The sequence below is a fragment of the Mustelus asterias genome, chromosome 10 (assembly GCF_964213995.1).
Source record: "Mustelus asterias chromosome 10, sMusAst1.hap1.1, whole genome shotgun sequence".
NCBI lineage: Eukaryota > Metazoa > Chordata > Chondrichthyes > Carcharhiniformes > Triakidae > Mustelus > Mustelus asterias.
Genome location: NC_135810.1, coordinates 84,260,194 through 84,282,613, shown reverse-complemented (window position 1 = coordinate 84,282,613; position 22,420 = coordinate 84,260,194). Strand labels below are relative to the sequence as shown.

Here is a 22,420-nt window from a genome sequence, read left to right as displayed (position 1 = left end):
CACCTGCAAGTTCCCCTCCAGGCCACACACCACCCTAACTGGAACTATATCACTGTTCCTTCACTGTCGCTGGGTCAAAACCCTGAAACATTTTTCATACAGCTGTACCTACACCCCACGGATTGCAGTGGGTCAAAAAGATAGCTCACTACCACCTTCTCAAGGAAAATCAGGGATGCTGACCTAGCCAATGATGCCCAAGTCCTTTGAAGGAATAAAATAATGGAGGGATACATTAAATACAGCAACTTTTGGATTTAGCCATGCCCTAGCCAGAAATTGTTGTAGCATTTGCGCATAAAAAATGGAATTCTCTTAGCCTTGCCATTATTTTGACAGCAAGGCTGTGGTGCACGTTGGCACGCATTGTGATGTTTCTGAAATGTTGCATGGTACAGCTAACTTGAAATAAGTCTGGGCGGGTTCAGGGAATCAATTTTCTGATTAATTAAAAAAAATTAAAATGTAACCTCATGAGGAATTTAGTTACACTGAATTACATTGTTTGAGAAGGTAATTAAAAGAAAGCTCTATCAATTATATAATCAGGACATATAAACCTAGAGTCTACGTAATATTTGGAAGGAAAGTTCCAGAATATATTTAACTTGAGGATCTTAACTCGGGAATGCCTTGTATTTGATTTGATTTATTGTCTCATGTATTAGTATACAGTGAAACTTGCGCACTATACAGACAAAGCATGCGGTTCATAGAGAAGGAAAGGGTGCAGAATGTAGTGTTATAATCCAGTTTTTATAATTCACATCTCCCAAGTTACATATTTTAGAAAAACGATGTAAATTCTCCGTCAAAATGAGTAATTTAAACTGTAATTCCCGCCAGTGGGCAATTTGCTTTCTCAAAAAATGATGGGAGACCAGGTACACTTTTAACATCCAGATCGTATTAAGGAGTGATTATTCCCACAGAGTAATTTTTTTTTGAAAAATATGTCAATTTGTATATTTTCCCTGAAGTTGGAATTGTTTATCCCAGCTCCGCAGAGAGACTGCAGTGAGGAAAAGCTCAGAAGCTGCTCCGGGAGAGCGGCTGGCAGCGTGTGGTGGGCAGCAGTGATAGCGCGGGGGGGGGGGGGGGGGGGCATTGGCACGGCTCTCACTGCCCCCGGGGCAAGCTCAGTGGCGCGGCTGGGGCACCGGCTCAGGGAGGGAGGGAGAGTGCGGGGGGCACGGGCAGCGCCATGTAGAGGACGGCGGCACTGAGATGTGTCAGTGGGGACCACGCCTTTGCTCTCAGTGGCGGCCATGTTGCGTTCTCAGTGTTGAAAATTGCTCCGCTTCACCGTCAAACAGCAGAGAAATCCGAGAAGGACAATTTGTTTGGGAGCTTACTCACGTGACCTTTAAAGAGGTCCGTTTTTTACGGCCAGGTAAAATTCTCTTTCTATTTTTTGTTGTGTTTGTCTTGCAGTGACTGTAAAGCCTGTGCTGTGTGTGAGGATTTCTCTTCATTTGCTAATGCTCCCTCACTCCCTATGTGTGTCTCTCTCGTTATCAGCTAGGCCTAGAGGAACATTGAAGGCCAGCTCCATTCCCGCTACGTTCCTCTGCTAAAATAAAGCTTCTGCAAAATGAATGGGAAAATAAAAATAATCACCTGCACACAACAGAGGCAGTGCGGTGAATAATAACCTTATTAGCGACGAACGCTATTTAGCTGCGAACCGTCAAATATTGAATAAGTAATATCGCGTCTTTTTCCCCCCAGTATTGAGACAGTAACAAACCGCTCCAGTAAGACTTTGAGCTGCAACAGTTGAGTGGCCTGATAAGTTTATCGAAACAAAAGGTTGAAATGTTGGGATTTGGTTTGAACGTATGGATCATGTCTGGGCTGTCTCGCCATCTTTCTGCAGATATACCTTCAAACATCAACACAATTCTCCCTTTTTTAAAAAACAACTCCCGCCACAGCTGTATATACAGACCGTGTGTGAGGGGGTGAACGGACTGTTATCAGTGAGGCGTTTTCCTCGTGACAAACCTGTCTCTCACAAAGTGGAAAGTTAATCTTTTGGAATTTTGTTTTGAAGATTAACAATATTAAAGGTGTAACAAGACAGTGGACCATGTGGTTTGATTCTGTATGTGTGCTAAACACACACTGCGCCAACAATTCAATCATTGTCCTCTTTGCAGTTTGCGTTGCTGCCGCTACTCAAAACAAGGTGTAAAAGGAAAAAAAACCTCTTTATTTTTCAACACGTCTATTAATCGTTCTTTGTATTCAGATATTTATTTTAACAATTTTTTTTTCACTTCATTCATCCTTTTCCCCATCGATGCCCCAACAAGGCGCCAAACAGTCCAAAGCATAACTTGTGCTCATTGCTCCGGTAATCGAACTCGTTAACGCATTGAATCGCCGAGAAGCTGCAAATCCCGCCTCCCGGCCGCACGGATTGGCCCAGTGGAACCGTTAAGCGGCACCAATGATGTTTGGGCCAACCGGCACTGCGGGTTGGGCAGCTCCAGGTGTTACTGTCAATCACAGCCCAGATACCCCAACAGCTGGAGGCTGGCAGCTCACTCACCGCACCCTCATAGGCTGGCCCAGCCATCAATCATATCCTGCTGGCATCTCAATGTATGTTGAGGCTGTCAATCACTCAGTCAGGAGCCCAGGGTGTGCAGCGCCTGACTTGCAGAGGTGGGCTGCTGCATAGCTTTACAAGGGGAGGAGGAAGGGGGAAATATTGAGCGCATCGGGAGCTGATACAAATGTTAACCCGTTGTATTTTAAAAAAGGTGTAATGTAATTAGCAACATGTGGACTTGATACTTCATTTATAGCTCTCTTGCCCTACTCTACTTCATTCTTCACAGGAAAACAGAGCGGTTGGACCCTATTGTGTTAGTGTGCTGTTAACCCTGTTAGCACACCACCATAGACAAAATGCCGAAGCCGGTAAGTAAAGGATGTCGTCTTTCACTAAATGGAAGTGGTGCAACGCCTCTGTGCCTTTTGACAGAAGGTTGTGGTTAAATCCATTTGTCATACATTGTGGTGGTTTATAATGGTTTACGTGGTAGAGGTACTGTGAAATTTTGCACTGAAGTCTGCATTTTATCTGATTTAGATTCTTTCCTTTCCCTCACCCCCGAGCGCATTGTAAGCCTTTTTTTCCAAGAGATAAATGAGCTTGGCAGAACGACACGCAGCATTTACATCAATACATTAACTTGTGCACATCTGCAATATGTTGCTTTTTGTATACCTGAAGTTGTTGATACTGGCATTCATCAGTTAAGTAGGCTTTTCCACCCCGTAGACAAAATATGAACAGCAGACCAAACGTAACCGTGAAAAAATTTGTGGTAAAAGTTGGGTTGCACATTGTTCACCTTTTTTACATTCAATTTTGTTTTTCTCTCAAATGTTGTCTGACCTGAGTGTCTTTAAGCTATAATGATACGACAATCAGGAATGGGCCATGACTGCTGCTTACCTGTGCTTGTTACCTTTTCACCCGATGAATTTAATATAAACTGAGTAGGGAATGTGCCATATACCCCACCCCTTAGACTCTGCTGCCTATCTAATCATAATCCCTATCTAATCCTAATGGTGTTTACTTTCTACACACTTAAAGAATGTGATAATTCAATCCAAGCAATAAAGCTACATAGCAACTTGATGATATACTTCATTTTTGAATGGACATGAAGTAATAAACCCTAAATTGCAATTGTGTACTCTGCCTGAAGCCCATAATCACATGCTTTTATTGTTAACTGTTTCTTGGTAGTATACTTGAGTCAAAATGGTCTGCCTTCAAGTCTCTTTGAAAGTCTGTGTGGCATTTTCTGGCTGTTCAGGGATTCTCTGGTCCTGCTGCAGTGAACAAAGATTTGGCTGAATGTGAAATTTTCCATCCTCGCTTGCAACAGGGCTTCAGTGGCTGGAAAATTCTGGCCCATATATATATTAACTACACTGCTCTTATCCACTGTTACCTCATCGAAAGTTCAAGCAGGATTTGCCCTTCAATCTGTGCTGGCTTTTCTTTTTGTTCCATACTTGTCCAGGTAGTTTCATTTTCCCTTGGATTATTGTTTCCTTACCACCTGATGTTCAGCTAACTGTCAAGCATATCCCCCCCCCCCCCCCCCCCCTGCTTTTTGAACAAGTATAACAGTTGCGATTTCCCCCTGTGCTCTTGAACAAGCTTGGAACATTGGCCAGCACCTCCCCAATCTTGACTCTCCTCTTGGCAGCTGAGGATACATCCCACATTGGCTGGGTGTTTTATCCACTTTTTAAACAGTGGATAGGCCTTTTTAGTGCCTCCTCTTGATCTATTTTTATCTCCTTTTTTAGTATCCCGGCAACCTCCTTGTTTACCGTTGCTTTGGCAAAGTCGTGTACTTAGTAAACACTGATACGAAGTACTCATTTAGTACCTCAGTTGTGCCTCTGCCTTCACCAGTATGTCTCCTTTTTTTTCTTATCCATTATCAACAGCACTATTCCTCTGAATTTATAAATGTCAGTGGCAGATCTTGGATTCCCTTCGTGGTTACCTGCAAATTTAGTCTTATTGCCTCCTTTCTTTTTCACATTTTTCGATTTGGTCTCCCTTGAATTATCAAGCTGACATTTGTCATTCTTTAATTCCATTGTACAGGGTAGCTTATTGCTTCTCTCCATTTCTTGTTCAGTTGGATGTGATGAGACCAAGTTTGGAGGAACACACATTTTCTTGTGTTGACCATAAATTATTTACTAATTCAATGACTTTTAATTATACCACTATTCCTACCCATAAGGTTATCCTTGTGCTGAATACATAGTTCTGTAGATTGCTATAGTTCTCTGATCCAAAATAAGTGCTTCTAACTGTAAATTTAGATCAACATTCAAATATGTATTGGTCTGAGTTTTAATTCTGAGTTATGGATTATTGTGTTAATAAATGTTGATTCATTGAAGGAGTTTGAGACATGCCACCATGCATTCATGTATAATTTAGCATGGCAAAACATTTTCGTAACTTCTATTTTCTGGTACCAGTGTTTGTTTAATTTAGAAAATTAACGTGACTAACTCTTTGGCAGTGAGTTGTCATGGAAACTGGTGCATGTCTTGAATGGTCTTGCTGGTTTTAAAATAGTCCCTTAATGTGCCTTCTACAGTGACTTGATTTGCAAAAGTAAGGAGGGCAAAACAAGTGTATACCAAGGGAAAAGAGGACAAGTCTTTTGTATTTACTGCTGTTGGAAAATTTTGTGTTCCTGGAGGGAATAGATGGTAAATTAAATTGCAACTGCAGAGATGAGCTAGATTTTGTACTCTGCCAACTTGAAGCACTAGTGAATTTGTATTCCGTATAAGTGAGGAAATACTTGCCACTTGGGTTATGCTCAAGACAATGGTATTTTAAGCAAGACACAAATGATAGAATCCTCCACCATTAGCTCATCTATATTTTTAAATGGGAAGTCATTTTAAATATTCAGCATTATTTGGACTCTTTTATAGGGCACAGTGCAATTTGTAAACTTTCAAAATTGACCTTGTCACGATTTGTTTTTATATACCTTTTATTAACTTGGTGCAAATTATATATTCTAGCTACCTTCCTCTAAACCATGTGTCAAACAAGACATTGGGTGGCACAGTAGTTAACACTGTTGCCTCAGTGCCAGAGATCCTGGTTCGATCTCGCCTTGGGTGAATGTCTGTGTGAAGTTTTGCATGGTGTTTGTATGTTATCCCTAGGTCTGTGTGGGTTTTGTCCATGTGCTCCAGTTTCCTCCCATAGTCCAAAGATGTGCAGGTCATGATGATCAAGGAGTGGGGACTATGGGGTAGGAGAGTGAGCCTAGGTAGAGTGCTCATTTGGAGGCTTGAAGAGCCAAACAGCCTCCTTCTGCACTAGGGATTCTGAGTATTGAGTAATTTCTCAGTTAAGTAGTCCTGATGGTTCTAAGCTACTGTCTTTGTATTTAAATTAGTGCTGTTGTGGATGATGTATAGAAGTCACCACAATTCAAATTTTAGATTTTTATTATACTCATCCAAATGCTGGGGCAGGCATCCAATGTCTCCAAGGTATCCTAACAAAATGAGACAGAAATATAGATGTCTGCCTCACAGCCTTTTTTCAATTACTCATGCAAGCCATCATGCTAAGAACTGGATTGGCAGTAACCAAACTCGTTTCACATAGAACTCTTGTAGCCAGAAGCAGATGCAAACTTTAAACCCACAAATCTGTGGTTTAGAAACTCGCCAACAAGGTGCAAGTCCATTATCTAATCCGCTGAACCATGTAATTCCCCTTTGTCTTGGCAGAGCAGGGTGATCCAGTTGATCTAAAATGACAATCTTATTGTATAGAACTTAAAGCAAAAAACAAGCCAGTTTTTTTTGTAGTACATTTTTAGTACTTTTAAAATATTTCTAACTCACCAGTGCAATTGTTTTCACTCTCTTCTGGAGAGAATCATTGTTCTAGGTTTTATATTCCAACTTGAACTTTTCATAAATCACAAAACAATGATATAATTGGGAACAAGCAATACTACATTTATTGAGATGAATAGTTGAATAGTAATGGCTTGCAGTCTGCAATGTAATTTTTATAGATTGATACTTTGTGGCTTTAATTGTTCCCATTTGTGTTACTTTAGGAACTTGAGAAACTGTTCTTAGTCTGGATCTTCTTGCAGTACTTTATCCCTTAAACACATTAACACTTGAGTACTCTGACTTTATTACAATTTTTTGTATTTAAAAAATGTTTTGCAACAATTGTGAAGAAATCTGATATTTGGACTTTGGAAACATAATACATTTGAAAAATAAATTGTTTCTAGTTTTGTTCTCCTGAAGGAACTATACTTGTTTGAGATATTTTACAAGCCCTTAGGTGTGCATATGAATATTGCCACGTGCATATTTATGCTAAACTTTTCACAGCCAATACATTGCCTTTCCAAACTTTGTTATTCTGATGGCAAATTTAATGGCCAGTTTATGTTGGCAAGATTCCACTGACATCTATTTATGATGTTGGTCAGGACAAAATAGTGCTATTGATTATTTTGCATCAACCTGAACTGGCAAATGGGACCTTGGTTAAATGTGTAATCAGAATTGCAGCACTCAAGATTGTGCTCAAGTGTCACCTTGTTTTAAAGCCCAATCCAATAAGTTCCTTGAGTACTACTGGTAGGGGTGCTCTTAAGTGAGTGTTGTGTGTCCATGCTACTATCTAATTATGTAACTAGGACATGACATAACCTTCCACATCTTGTCTTCCCTGGCCATGATCCAAATTCATTGTCTCTTGGATATGATATAAATCTTGCCCAATCTTTCCACTGTCTGAAAGACGTGTAGGTTAGGTGCATTGGCAATGTTAAATTCTCCCTCGGTGTACTCTGTCAGAATAGGTACTGGAGTGTGGTGACTAAGGGATTTTCACAGTAACCTGATTGCAATGTTCATGTCAGTTTACTTGTGACACAAAATCTAAACAACAGTGGACTGAAACTCTTGAGGGTAGATGCAAGTGAACGTGCATGATATAAGGTGCAATATATCTTGTAAGTTGAATCAATACTACAAAATCTTTCCTGAGAATGAAAAATCATAATTTTATCATAGAATTCCTCCAGTGCAGAAGGAGGTTATTTGGCCCATTGAGTCTGCACCAACTCCGACAGAGCATCTTGCCCAGTCCCACCCCCCTGCCCTATATCTGTAACACCACACCACACATTTATCCTGCTAATCCTCCTAATTTACACATCTTTGGGCACTAAGGGGCAATTTAGCATAGCCATCAATCTAACCCGCACATTTTTGGACTGTGGGAGGAAATAGAGCACCCAGAGGGACCCCACACGGACACGAGGAAACCGTGCATACCCCACAGTCATCCAAAGCTGGAATCAAACCAGGGTCCCTGGTGCTGTGAGGCAGCAATGCTAACCATTCTACCACTGTGTATGCAGGTGTTTTCTGGTATTGATGGTGGCTGAGTTTCCTGTTACTCGGCCAGATTTCCGCCACCACTGTATCTAGCTGACTGTCCTTGTCTGTTCCCTCATGCTGTGTGTTTAAAGGAATCCTTTTTTAAAAAAAAGTTTAGATGGTGAGCTGGAAGATTTTTTAAAAAAAAATTGTTTCATCCAGCTTTAATGCAAAACTGCAAACCTGCAGCCTGTGTTTCTTTAAAAATTAATTAGTTTTGTTTTAAATCGCAACACCAATGTCAAATCCTGCCATGAATTGATGAAAAGCATGATATGACAGTAGTTATTTTTGCAGTGGTGCAGAATCCTACTGAGTCAGACAGATGTCACCTGCTAGAGTTGATTTGGCATGAGCTGCAGTAAGTGAATGTTGTGGTATCTTGCTGCAACAGAGGGGAAATCGTGCTACAATGATACCTAGTCATGAGTGAAGAACACCAGAAGAGGTATTGGAGTAGACAATCTAACCTTTTTGGCAACTCCAATGTGGCCAATTGAAATTGGGTAACTGGAAAAGCTTTAAATTGTAAAACTGTCCATTGGTACTGTGCAGTACTGAGCCTTGTGGATCAGGACAGTTCCAGGATTAACATTTAGCTGATGGGTTGGTGATAGAATCAGTACAGTTTGCCTTATTGGGACAGAATCTCTGCTCCTGTTAATGATTTCTGCAACAAGAAAAGCCTGTTGGTCATGATTCAGGAGATTGATTGTGACATCTTCCTCTTTGAAATAATTAAAGTAATGCATCCAGGCTTAAGAGTGGCCACTTGTGGAATGTGCCAATAGCTAGGTGTCTGTGGCTCGAGGAGCTTCAGCTCAGATCTGGAGGCTGAGCTGCAGACCCTGCAATGCACAGGGAGGGGAGAGAAAAGTTACCTGGACACTTTGTATCAGGAGGCAATCTTGCATCTTAGGATGGAATCTTCTGATTTGGTCAGGGACTCGGTGTGACTGCAAGTGAGGTAGGTATGGGAACCCGGTTGGTAGAATTGGCTTCTGAGCCTTTGCAATTGTCCAACAGGCTTGAGGTTCTTGCACTCTATTTGGATGAACGTGGTGGCTGATCAAATTGAATATGGCACCATGATGCTGGAAAGAGTTAATAGGAATATAGTACTAGTTGGGGACAGTAGGGCACAGTTCTCAAGTTGAGTGAGTGTCCAGATGGTGTGTTGCCTGCCCTATGATCGAATTTGAGACATCTTGGGCTGGAGAAGAACTTTTAAAAATTCATTCACAGGATGTGGGTTCATTGGATAGGCCAGTATTTATTTCTCATTCTAATACCATTGAGAAAGTGCTGGTATGCCACTGTCTTAAGCCACTGAGTCCATGTGGAGTTGGTGCAGCTATAGTGCTATTGTGGAGGGGGTTCAAGGATTTTGACCCAGTGACCGTGAAATAATGAAGATACAGTTTCAATTCAGAATGATGTGTGGCCTGGAGGGAAACTTGCAGGTGGTGTTTCTGCATCTGCTGCCCTTGCCCTTCTAGGTGGTAGAGGTCATTGTCTGGAAAGTGCTGTCAAAGGAGCCTTGGTGAGTTGCAGTGGAAGAATCCAGTGATCATGGTCCACATTGGTGCCAATGAGATGGTAAAACTAGGAAAGATTCTGCTGACAGGGTATGATGAGCTCGGTCGAAATCAAAAAGCTGAACCACAATTCTCTGCATTATTACCTGAGTCATGAGCAAATTGGCACAGGGGAAATCAGGTTAGTTAAATGTGTGGCTCAAAGATTAGTGTGGGAGAAATGAGTTTTGATTCATGGGACACTAGCAGAGCTGTACTGTTGGAATGTTCTTTCCCTAAACTGTGCTGGCACAAGTGTTTTGACAAGTCATACAACCAGGGTGGTGGAGGGGGCTTTAAAATAGTGGGGTTGAGTTTGGGAAGATGTGATGAATAGAGAAGACCAGGCAAGAGCACAAGGTAGGAATAAGAGAAAAGATGATAGTGTGGCAGGAAGGGACAGTGTACAGAATGAAGAGTGCACTGAGTGAAAGCTAGAGGTTACAAAAATAAAGGCTCTACCTGAATGCACGAAACATTCATAACAAAACAGATGAATTGACAGCATGTAGAAATTAATATATCCATTGCATAAACATGGTTGCAGGATGACAGACTGGGGCCTGTGCATGACATTTACGAGGGCAGGAAAAGGTGGAGTGGGATAGCCCTGTTAAGGATGGCATCAACATAGATTACCTTAATTCTGGAGATCAAGATATATAATTGGTTTGAGTGGAGTGGAGAAATTGAAGTCACTTGGATTGGTTTGTAGGTCTCTTAATAACTGCACTGTAGGATGGGGTATATCGGAAGAAATAATGGCTTAGGATTATGGGTAATTTTAATCTACATAGATTGGATGAATCAGATCGACGAAGGCAATCTGGATGTTGAGCCTGGTGTTTAAGGGATAATGTTTAGAGCAGTGCATTCTAGCACCAACCAGAATTCTGGCAGTGTGCAGAGATGGGATTAATTAATGATCTCAATGGGTGCCACTGGGTAGCTGTGATCATTTTGATTCAATTTGTGGGAGAGAGGAGTGGGTCTCCAGACTAGTGTTAAACTTAAGGGCAGTTATGAGAACATGAAGACAGTTGGCTAAATTGAATTGGCACATTAGGTTGACCAATAAGTCATGAGATGCAACAACAGGCATGTAAGGTAATCTTTTGGAATACTTGCGTGAGAAGGCGACTCTGGAAGGATATCCCATTTGTTGCTAGCTAAAGAAGTTGGATAGTATTCTGCAAAGATGTCAGGTCAGAAGTTTGGACAGAATAAAGGTTAATGAGGAGGGAGAAATTGGAGTATGAGAGAAAGCTAGCTAGAATATAAAACATTTTCTATAAATATCTAGAAAGGAGTGGTTCTATAGAGAGAATGATGAATTAATAATGAAATGGCAGATGAACAGAGATTTTGCATTTGTTTTTGCTGTAACATCCCAAAAATAATGAATTGAGGTAAACAGAAGGTAGGAACTAAACAATTAAGCAGGGAAAGAGCACCAGGAAAATGATTAAAAATTAAAAGCTGACAAGTTCCTGGGTCCTGTTGGACTTCACGTGTCTTAAACGAAGTGGCAGCTGCGAAGTAAGTTAGTAAGTGCATTGATTTTAATTTTCTAGAATTCCCTAGATTCTAGCAAGGTCTCATCAGATTGGCAAAAAGCAAGTGTAACTCTTCTATTCAAGAAAGGAGGAAAACAAAGCAAGGATCGACAGGCCAGTTGGCTTAACATCTGTCATGTGGGAAATGCTGGAATCTGAATCTCTACAATAACATGTTGACTTTGCCCAATTATGTTAAGCGGAAGTCATATTAGGCTAATTTGTTGGAATTCCTTTTGTGGAAGTAACGAGCAACGTGTATAAAGGGGAACCTATGGATGTGCTGTGCTTGGATTTCCAGAAGACATTTGACGGGTGCCATTTCAAAGGTTACTTGCAGAATAAGATCACATGGTGTAGGGGTAACATATTGATTGGAGTGCCATTGGGGTTCAATGCCCAGGTCTCAACTATTTACAATTTGGGTGAAGGGATAAAATGTATCATTACTAAATTTGCTGATGACACCAAGAGCTTGCAAAGAAACATTGGTTAAGTGAGTAGCAGATGGAGTATAATGTGGGAAAATGTGAACTTGCCACTTTGGTAGGAAGAGTAGAAAAATAGAATATTATTTAAATGAAAACAGGCTGCAGAACTCTGGAGGTACAGGGGGATCTGGCTGTCCTGATACACAGATCAGGAAAAGTTAGTATGCAGGTGCAGCAAGTGATAGTAAGACAAATAGGATGCTTATTGTAAGCGGAATGTAATAAGCTACAGTTGTTCAGGAGTTGGCAAAACCATATCTCGAGAGAGGATAAAAATGCAGTTTTGAAGATTTGTTTGACTGAGCTGGGGTAGCTGGTGGGAGGAAAAGAGAAATAGTCAGAGGTTTGCAGCATGGAAACGGGCCTTTCGGTCCAACTTACCCATGCTGTCCAGTTTTAATACTTGGCTAGATCCAATTGCCTGCATTTGGTCCAAATCCCTCTACCCATCTTATCCATGTAATTGTCTAAATGCTTTTTAAAAGACAAAATTGTATTTGCCCCTACTACTGCCTCTGGCAGCTTGTTGCAGACACTCGCCATCGGTGTGAAACAATTGCCCCTCTGGACCCTTTTGTATCTCTACCCTCACCTTAAACCTATGCCCTCTAGTTTTAAACTCCCCTACCTTTGGGAAAAGGTGTTGACTATCTACCTTATCTATGCCCTTCATTATTTTACAGACCTCTAAGAACACCCCTAAGTCTCCTACATTGCAGGGGGGAAAAAAGTCCCAGTCTATCCAGTCTCTCATAACTCAAACCGTCAAGTCCTGGTACTATCCTAGTAAATCTTTTCTGCACTTTTTTTTTAAATTTAATAATATCCTTTCTATAATAGGATGACTAGACTATTTGTATGTAGTGTCTGAAGGTAAATGTGATCATACCTTTTATCATAGAATCCCTACATTACAGAAAGAGGCTGTTTGTCCCATCAAGTCTGTACTGACCACAATCCCACCCAAGCCCTATTCCCATAACCCCACACTAGGGTCAATTTAGCATGGCCAATCAACCTAACCTGCACATCTTTGGACTTTGGGAGGAAACCCGTGCAAACTTCACACAGTGACCGAGGCCAGAATTGAACCTGTGTCCCTGGTGCTGTGAGGCAGCGGTGCTGTGAGGCAGCAGTGCTAACCACTGCCGCTTTGGTTATTCAATATAGCTTTTGCATCACGTGATTCCGATTTTTCATGACCATGTAAATATTTTAAGTCAATGGTTCACCTTTAGAATCATGAATAATCAATTTATATTTTTCTTGCCTGCATGTAACCAAGGGCAGCTATAGGAACCCTATTTGGTTACCCAGTGCATACTTTGAATGATTATATTCAAAGTTGAAAATATTGGTGTTAATAGGTGCCTTCTCAAAAGTTCCCTTGGAGCTGCTGCTTTAACATTTCTTTGTAGGATCTCGGATGAAATTCCACTAATCTTGCAGTGACAGTGCAGCCATTTGGGAAAACCCCCAAAGTAATTCCCAGTGATTCATGTTTATCTGTGATGCAACTAACTGCAAGTGTAGTAGCTAGGATTTCCCTTATGACTATCTAAGAAGTGTATTGTAATTGGGGTGTTTGGTGCTTAAGTACAGCAATGCAATATGAGTTTGTTCAGTCAAAAAACAAGTACCTGAAAGAGAGAACTTTAATTTATGTGGCACTTTTCAGTACCACGATGACCCATGTTACAGATAGGGACTGTTCATGTTTAAAGACATGGAACATTTGCCAATTAACCAACAAACAGTGTCACAAGACTTTGCATCAAGAGAAATTAAAGCAAGCACCACTAACTTAACACTGTTTATAGCATATAAACACTTTGCTCTTTTTATTGGCCACTCCCCAATCCCTTATCTTATGAGATCTTTAAGGTTCATTCACATTTTCTGGGATCAACTCCAAAAAGCATGCCACAGCCCTCTGGAATTTGCTTTTTAGTATTTCGGCTATTTCTTGAGGTGGCAAATGCTAAGGGGATCCTTCCTTAGCTTTTTGAATGTGTCATTCCCTACCCTTTAATTATGGATCTCTTAATTGTACTCGCCTCAGCTTGTCTGTGTTGCTGGTAGATACCCAAATGCTTTCCCACAGCTTCCCATGTTAATGCTGCTGCCACTTTCTGCTGCAAAGCTCTGTCCATGAGGGCCACTGTAGATTTCTTCGCCAGCAGCAAGTTAGAGCAAATAGTTTAGCTGCTTTTCCCTCACATCCAAACTGAGCTCCACCCACCTTCCAAATGGTGAATGATGGGGTTAGTATTTTCCCAGGCTGGCTTGCATTTCAAGCTCAAGCAATCAGCACCTGTTGGTATCCTCAAAATGGTAAGATGCAATCTTCACCAAAGCAAATTTACAACTACCCCTCTGTTTCCAGCAGATCTCTCTGCTCGTCAGAAAACACACACTGATTAAAATATAACTTCTAACCAAATCTCAACCCTGAAACACATTCTATGACAATGCAAACAAATTATTTTGCCTTCAACATAACTGCAACCCATAGGACTGATTTGTATCAGTCCAAAGATGTGTGGGTTAGGTTGATTGGCCATGCTAAAATTGCCCCTTAGTGTCCTGGGATGCGTAGATTAGAGGGATTAGCGGGTAAAATATGTAGAGATATGGGGGTAGGGCCTGGGTGGGATTGTGGTCGGTGCAGACTCGATGGGCCGAATGGCCTCTCTGTACTGTAGGGTTTCTATGATTTCTTTCTATGATCTTTAATAGAACTTTATGACCCTCTTTTCCCCAAATTGCTAGCTTTTGGCTTTTATGGAGAAAGGGGTGGCACAGTGGTTAGCACTGCTGCCTCGCAGCACCAGGGATTCGGGTTCAATTCCGGCCTCGGGTGACACTGGAGTCTGCACATTCTCCCCATGGGTTTCCTCTGGGTGCTCCTGTTTCCTCCCAGTCCAAAGATGACTTTTATTCTATTGAACTGAAAGTTTGAATTCTAATCAACTCCTGTTAGTGATATTACTACATTGCCAGTTTTAACATAAAAGATTTCAGTATTGCCAGTTGCAACATAAAGATTTCGGTGAGGTTGAATCATTGGTAAGTGGAATTTTCCTGCTTTGTCTAATTATAGATTGTATCCTAAGAAGCTTGGAGAGTTATGTAATGCTTCTGTTACGTTCTGCTGGTTACAGATCTGTAATAGTGGAAGTCATTTCAAGTGATCAATTACTGTATAGGCATGTAATAAAAATTGTATGGCAAAAAACTGACTGCATAGTTTTGGCTTGGTTGTAGTTTTTCATGTGAGCATTTTTAAATTGCTATAATGGGTCAATCCCTACCAGATAATCCCCAACTCCAAGTATCTAAACTAAACTTTAGTTCAATTTTAGCAACTGTGATCCATGCAAAATAATGAATCATTAATTTTTTTGTTTCCTTTCTATTAAATTGACTTTTGTGAAGATTCTGGGTAATTTAAATGGAAATCTGGATAATCAGGATTACATATTTTGGCATGTTGCTTCACTGAAACCAACTTGTGGGAAAAGTAAATAATTGATTTTAAGATTCATGCATAGAGCTCTGGAAAAAATGGACATATAATTCGTATAGTCCTCTCCACAGATGCTGAGCTGTTCACAATGGATTTGTGATTTTGTTTTTTGCTTTTCATATTTGTACAATATGAAAAGTACAATGCAGTGAATGTGAGTTGTATTTACAATTTGTATTCGGCATACTACACTTGGTTACTGTAGTTTACAGCCTCAAGGCTTTCTTGTTTCAAAATAATAGACTGAGTTTTAATATAGAAACAAAGTGTTGACTTGTGCTTGGACATGTCTGGGCACTTGGATCCAACTGATACCTTGTCTAAGGGGCTACTATGTGTTTCTGAACTTTTTTTGGTTGAAGAATTAATAAGCACAGCTGCAGCTCTTCCTCACATGAATCTGTATTACATCGCACATGCATTTTATAATGCTTTTAAGAAAATTTTCATTTTGGATATCACCATTGTGTTCTCCTGGGTGAGACAGCCAGCCTTAATCTGCATTGCAGATGTGGCAGCTGTACTGTGTTCTTGCCTTGCAATGTTGCATTTGGACCCCACTCTTGACTACACAGCAGTTTGTTTATTCTTTGCTTGCATGATGTCTGTTCAGTAGTACTTTCCAATCAGATTTGTTGGATAATTGGCATGAATAGTAAGATAATCTGAACCACTTTTTTCATTTGACATTTTGTTTTGAGTTTTGTTGGAAATTGGGACATAAGAATTTGTGGCAGGAGCCAAATACTTTCCAATATTTCATTAGAGGAATTTTCTGCTTGTCCATTGCTGGATTTTGGACAAGTAGCATGAAGGATCTGGTGCAGTGGAGGGATTGAGAGATGCCTTTATACCATATTTCACAAAAAGGCACTTCTAAATCTCATGCATTTTTAAAATGAGTGGTATTGGGCCAGTGTTTTGTTTTTTTAAAAAAAATAGTACTCAGATCGGAGTATGATTTGCTTCAAAAGCCTAGGATAAGCTGTGGAGAAAAAATATTTGGAGGGAGTCCCACTTAAACATTATATGGACACTCTGCCTTTAATGAAACAGTCATTGCATCGCCTAAACGTTGTTGCAAAACTTGGAATCATTGCCAATTGGGTTTACTTGCAGTATAGTCTAAACTCTTTCAAATCTGTTTCTAATGGTGTGCTTTGTATTAAGTAATTTGTATCTTGTTAGTCAATTGAGGCTTGCCTTGGAAGCCCCATTAGCAGATTTTATAATTGCTTTGAGCTTGCTAAAACCACTGGGAAAGCTTTGGGACTGATGTTTTTGGTGCATTTGTGCATAGGATCGTAATCGGTGCACTGCCAAATGCGCAACTGATATACAAAAGATGCAGTTAGCTTATTTAACTTGCTCCTTGTCAAGGAGATCCTGTGCTAATGACAAAAGGAGGTTTCTGGTAGAAAATGTCTTTCAGTTTCAACAGTGCATATTTTATAACTGGGGAAAACATGGAATTGTTTATCCTAAGAATAGGCAGCTTTATATTTAAAAAAATCATCAACATTGACAGAGCAAATGTGTATTCTTTTAACCCACTTTCTGGCAATGGCACTACATATGTCAAACTTATTAATACATAGTGAAACAGAATGTTTTACAGAACCTTGGTAAACTAAATTTGTGGGATTAAATATGTGCTTAACATTTTAATAGAATCTATTAACAGCCTAATTCAAAGATCATTTGTAGCCATACGTGTTTCCCTTATTGGTTTTTTTGTACCTATTCTTTGCACTTGTCTTGCTAGCAGCAGTGTGAATCCAGCAGAACAATTGTGCATTTATTATAGTTTTGTTTTTAGTAGCAGCAGCTTTAGACTCACTTCAGCAGTACCTCTATTGATTTTTGCAGATGCCGATCACAATGTCTCCACAAAGCTTGTGCACATTCAAGTGACAAGTCAAAACCCCTTTCCATCTTAATTCATACTAGTGGTAGTGTGTATAGTCGGAGTAATGGGCAGTGCTTCACTGGAAAGTCAGGATTCCTGACACCCCATATATGCTTTTTCAGTATTAATCAGATATCATTCGAGGGACAGAAACATAAGACCATACAGTCCATCTAGGTCATCTTTCTGTTTATACCTACTATCTGCTGTCACAATATTGAAATGCATCTTGATCTTTGTCCCAGTACTCTACATGAAAGTCTATCTATATTGAGCACATTGTTAGTGGATTTGCTTTTTTACTAGTTTGGACTTATTTCCCTCTGTCCTGCAAACTACCTACATTTCAAATTTGCTACATGTTGATTTGAGTATTCTGAGAAAAATCAAATTTCAGCATGGAAACCATGTTTAGTTTGGCATTTGCCTTCCATTTAAGCAAATAGTCTTGATTACATTTACCTGCCGTATTCCAATGTCCCTTTTTTTGTAAGAAGTCTCAACACCAGGTTAAAGTCCAACGGGTTTATTTGGTAGCAAAAGCCACTGGCTTTCAGAACGCTGCTCCTTCATCAGGTAAGTGGGAGTTCTGTTCACAAACAGGGCATATAAAGACCACATTTGGAATATTGTGTGCAGTTCTGGTCACCTCACTATAAGAAGGATGTGGAAGCGCTGGAAAGAGTGCAGAGGAGATTTACCAGGATGCTGCCTGGTTTGGAGGGTAGGTCATATGAGGAAAGGTTGAGGGAGCTAGGGCTGTTCTCTCTGGAGCGGAGGAGGCTGAGGGGAGACTTAATAGAGGTGTATAAAATGATGAAGGGGATAGATAGAGTGAACGTTCAAAGACTATTTCCTCGGGTGGATGGAGCTATTACAAGGGGGCATAACTATAGGGTTCGTGGTGGGAGATACAGGAAGGATATCAGAGGTAGGTTCTTTACGCAGAGAGTGGTTGGGGTGTGGAATGGACTGCCTGCAGTGATAGTGGAGTCAGACACTTTAGGAACATTTAAGCGGTTATTGGATAGGCACATGGAGCACACCAGGATGATAGGGAGTGGGATAGCTTGATCTTGGTTTCAGATAAAGCTCGGCACAACATCGTGGGCCGAAGGGCCTGTTCTGTGCTGTACTGTTCTATGTTCTATGTTCAAACTCAATTTACAAGATAATGGTTGGAATGCAAGTCTTTACAGGTAATCAAGTCTTAAAGGTTCAGACAATGTGAGCGGAGAGAGGGTTAAGCACAGGTTAAAGACATGTGTATTGTCTTCAGCCAGAACAGCCCAGGCAAGTCGTGGGGGTTACAGATAGTGTGACATGAACCCAAGATCCTGGTTGAGGCCGTCCTCGTGCGTGGAACTTGGCGATCAGTCTCTGCTCAGCGACTCTGCGTTGTCGTGAAGGCCGCCTTGGAGAATGCGTACCCGAAGATCATGGGCCGAATGCCCTTTTTTTTTTGTCCATGCACCCCATCAAATCAACGTTGTTTTGTTGTTCCTCCCTTACTAACCCAAGCAGTAAAGAGATTTCTCCTGCCCTTTGTAAATCTTACATTTTAACGTCCTGTAAACTATCTCTGAATCCCTCTCGTGTTCCACAGAACAGAATATACTTGCAGAATTAATCCCATTCCCTCATTAATCAGTATCCATTTACTGCCTCCTTTTGATCATCTGCAGAATTAACTATCACCCATATTGATATCTGCAAATTTCTGTGACACAGCTGTGCTTGCAGCTGCATATTTGGGCTCAATAATATTGGAGGCTTCCAATACCATATCTAATATGTACAACATCACTAATATAGTCTGAAGGAAATTCACATTGTCCTGACTTTCTTGCAGCTTTGCTGTCAGATCCACTGTTTTGGGGGTACAATGTTTTATTGTACCTTTTAAAGATCAAATCTGAATTACCACCTTTCACAGTTGATGTCTAATCTTTTATGTGTAATTTGAGCTTTTGGCATTAGGCTTTGGCCTTATTAGCCCTTTCTACATTGCTTCTGGCCTTGGACAATTTTCTTGTGCTGTGGTGACAAAAATGAAGTGGAGATGCCGGCGTTGGACTGGGGTGAGCACAGTAAGAAGTCTCTCAACACCAGGCTAAAGTCCAACAGGTTTATTTGGTAGCAAATACCATAAGCTTTCGGAGCACTGCTCCTTCGTCAGATGGAGTGGAAATGTGCCTTCCACTCCATCTGATGAAGGAGCAACGCTCTGAAAGCTTATGGTATTTGCTACCAAATAAACCTGTTGGACTTTAGCCTGGTGTTGTGAGACTTCTTACTGACAAAAATGAATACAGTAGAGAAGGTCTGCCTCAACTTATACTGTCAAATGCGTGAAGTACAACTCCACTTTGCTTGCTGTTCTTCCTTGTTAGTTTTCCCCCCCCCCTGTACATTTCCTTTCAATTGAAAGTGTTGGATTCCGGTCTCTGCAGTACTTCAGCCTTTTCTAATCTTTTCCCCTCTGTGCAGTCTTCTGACAGATGTCAGCCTTGTCCATTATTTAAGTGCTAGTAGGTAATGAGTTCCAGGTGAAATTCACAGCCAGGTGTTGTTTTCTCATTGGCTGACATCAGCACAGATGAATACCCAACAGGAGATGCTTTCTACTTTTTCCTTTGTCTTTTCCTAACTCTGGGATGCTAAGGCTAGCTGCAACACAAATGCCCTTTGGATAATGCTAACTGCACAGGCTGGGAATGGAGCTATGAACCTCTTGCCTCCTCTGGTTTATTCCATGCAGTGTAACCTCATCAATATGCATGTTCCTGACCAGTTGAAACTTGAATAATTGCCTTCTCATGTTGTTAATCTTCCTCGAGGTTCTGACTTGTTCTATTTGCATAGTTTGTGACACTAACCTGGTGTATGAGGAATGCCATAGTCATCCATAACTTTACACAATAATTTTTCCATGTTCCAAGATTGAGTTGGTGGGCCTGCCATAAAATCTATTCCCAAGCCAAATACAATGATTTGAGTCTTCCCAGTATTTAATTGGAGAACGATCAATAGTCAAAGGCTGCAGATTGATCAAAAAACATGATTTGGGGATTGTGAACCAATGTTGGAGGGAGCACTACAATATGACCATGATAGCATGGAAGAGAAGTGGTCAGTAGTTTAACGTAAATAAGAGTACAGAGAACAGTAGGGTGGGTTTCAAGTGTTCAGGGCTTTGCCACTGACCAAATGCAACTCAAATAATTGCCTTCTCATATATTCACAGCTGTCATTCCAAAGCCTGAAATGTGTCTTTATGGTCTCAAATCTTTCTGCATGAAGGCTAAAGGAAAAGCCTTCAGTTTTATCTGTGATCCTAATTTTTTATATAAGTGGTAGTAAAAACAAATACTACACAATATGCTTTCACTGCAGAACATTAAGCACGAACAGATGCCAGCATTATTGTACTGTTCTGATCAGCCATTTTCTATCCTTGTCACTTTCAGTGCATTAATTTGGAAAAGCCAGGTTCTTTTATTTCCATTAAAGCTATTCTGTCTGCCAACTTATGTATGGATTCTTTTATTCCATTAATGGTTATAAGCATGGCCTTTATCTTTAAATATAAATTTCCTCATCTCGTTAGCAATTAATTGCCTCCATATCCCTGGTTGGTGATTAAATTACACTACCAGTCAGGGATGTTAGTTTGAATGTTTTTTAAATGTGTTTTAATCGCGTTTGACCATTGTAGAGTCAGCTTGGGCCTAATAGGTTAGTGAAACTTTAAATTGGGTTATACATTGCAGTTTAACAAGCAAAGGCTAAAGGTCAGCATTACTATTTTTTTTAAAAAAATTGTAGTACAACTAGTCATCTTTAGTACAGTTTGATTAACTGTCCTTGCAATAAGTAGATGAACAGAAGGATTAAGTAGTCCAGACCAAGTGAATAACTCCTAATGATGAATGTAACAAGTAGAAGGTGGGGTTGAACCAAATAGTACTAGAGTGCCAGAATGTTGTTTGGGAAGCATAATCTTGGAGTAAGTCCAGTGATGACTCACCTATGATGATGGTAAGATGAAAGCACTGATTTTGTGTTTAATTGGGTAAATTTAGATTTTATTCCCTGGAGCTCCAAGTTAACGGCAATCTGGTGGAAATGTTTGCTTTTAGAAAATTAATGGAATTAACTGATGTTATGATACCATGAGGGACCAGTATTTTTTTTTCTGGTAAGTAATTTTCTATTTACATGGGCAATGTTTGAAATCCCAGTTACCACATGATCCCAATCGTGTATAAAGTCAGTAAAGTGAAACCATCTGTAATTCTTCATGTTAATATGAATAACAGGCAAACTGGTTGAATACAACACTACATAAAACGGCATATGTGATCAAAACCAGACCCACCCAGACATCAGTAACCACATGCACTAAATACTGTCTCCTTCCTGAAGGATTTCAACTGATCAACTTTTTAAAGATGTCATCCCTCAAAAGCTACACTGGCCTCAAAAGCTGCTTGCCTCCCTATGGTTCAATCTCTTCTGAGACTGCATCCCATGGGATTCACAAAGTTGCACTCTTTCCCATTCCAACTCCTTTTACAAACATCTAATTTCACTAAGCTAGCACTGACCTGGTTTCTCCAAACATCAGTCTCTTTAACTGCATCAAGTTATAAATGGCTCCCTGGCTTCTGAGTCCTAACTGCCTCCAGCATAGAACCAGTGACCTTCTCTGCTCCCCAGGACTTTTCCTAACTGCCTGGAGTTTGTTCATCATAATCTGAGCTGCGCAAGGTCCAAACTGCAACCAGCTCTCCTCCCCTGGCAAGCCCACAATTAAAAGTGAAACCAAAGAGCCTTCTGAAGCTCGTCCATCTCCATGATGCCATAACCTTTCGCGTTCACAATGCTTTTAACATAATCTGGCTCCAACTCCCAAAACAATCTTCTCTGGCTTGCACTTCTTTTCAAATGTTGACATTAAGTCTCCAGCTAAGTAAGCCCATCTGTTCTATGGCCCCATATCTTCTATCCTGACTCGTGGATAACAACATGGGTAATCTTAACTGTCATTTTCTTTTGGATATTTTGGCAACCTCTAAATTTAGTTACCTTTATCATTACAACAATCTTCCCAGAACTAAACATTGCCTTTAAAATATTAACCAAAGCCATGGCCTGTGAATATTCTTACACCAGGTTAATAATTTCTTAATAGAGGAATCTCATCGGTTATAGAAGAAGCTTGACACTGATCATAGTGCACATTTCCCCAGAAGGCTATTGCTGTGAGTAGGAATGTGGGCGGCAGAGTTGAGCATGTCTTCAAAGTTATAATGTAGGAGGCCAGCCAGGAGTGTTTTGGAATAGTG

General features: G+C 40.5%; 1 protein-coding gene across 1 annotated transcript in view; it reads left to right on the top strand.

Annotated features, from left to right (window-relative positions):
- Positions 1–930: 930 nt before the first annotated feature.
- LOC144499725 (radixin) overlaps positions 931–22,420 on the top strand; it is a 77,322-nt gene continuing 55,832 nt past the window's right edge. The window contains exons 1-2 of the mRNA XM_078222072.1: positions 931–1,393; positions 2,850–2,931. Coding sequence (XP_078078198.1) covers positions 2,920–2,931 — 12 coding nt within the window. The 5' untranslated portion in view covers positions 931–1,393; positions 2,850–2,919. The remainder of the gene's footprint in view (positions 1,394–2,849; positions 2,932–22,420) is intronic.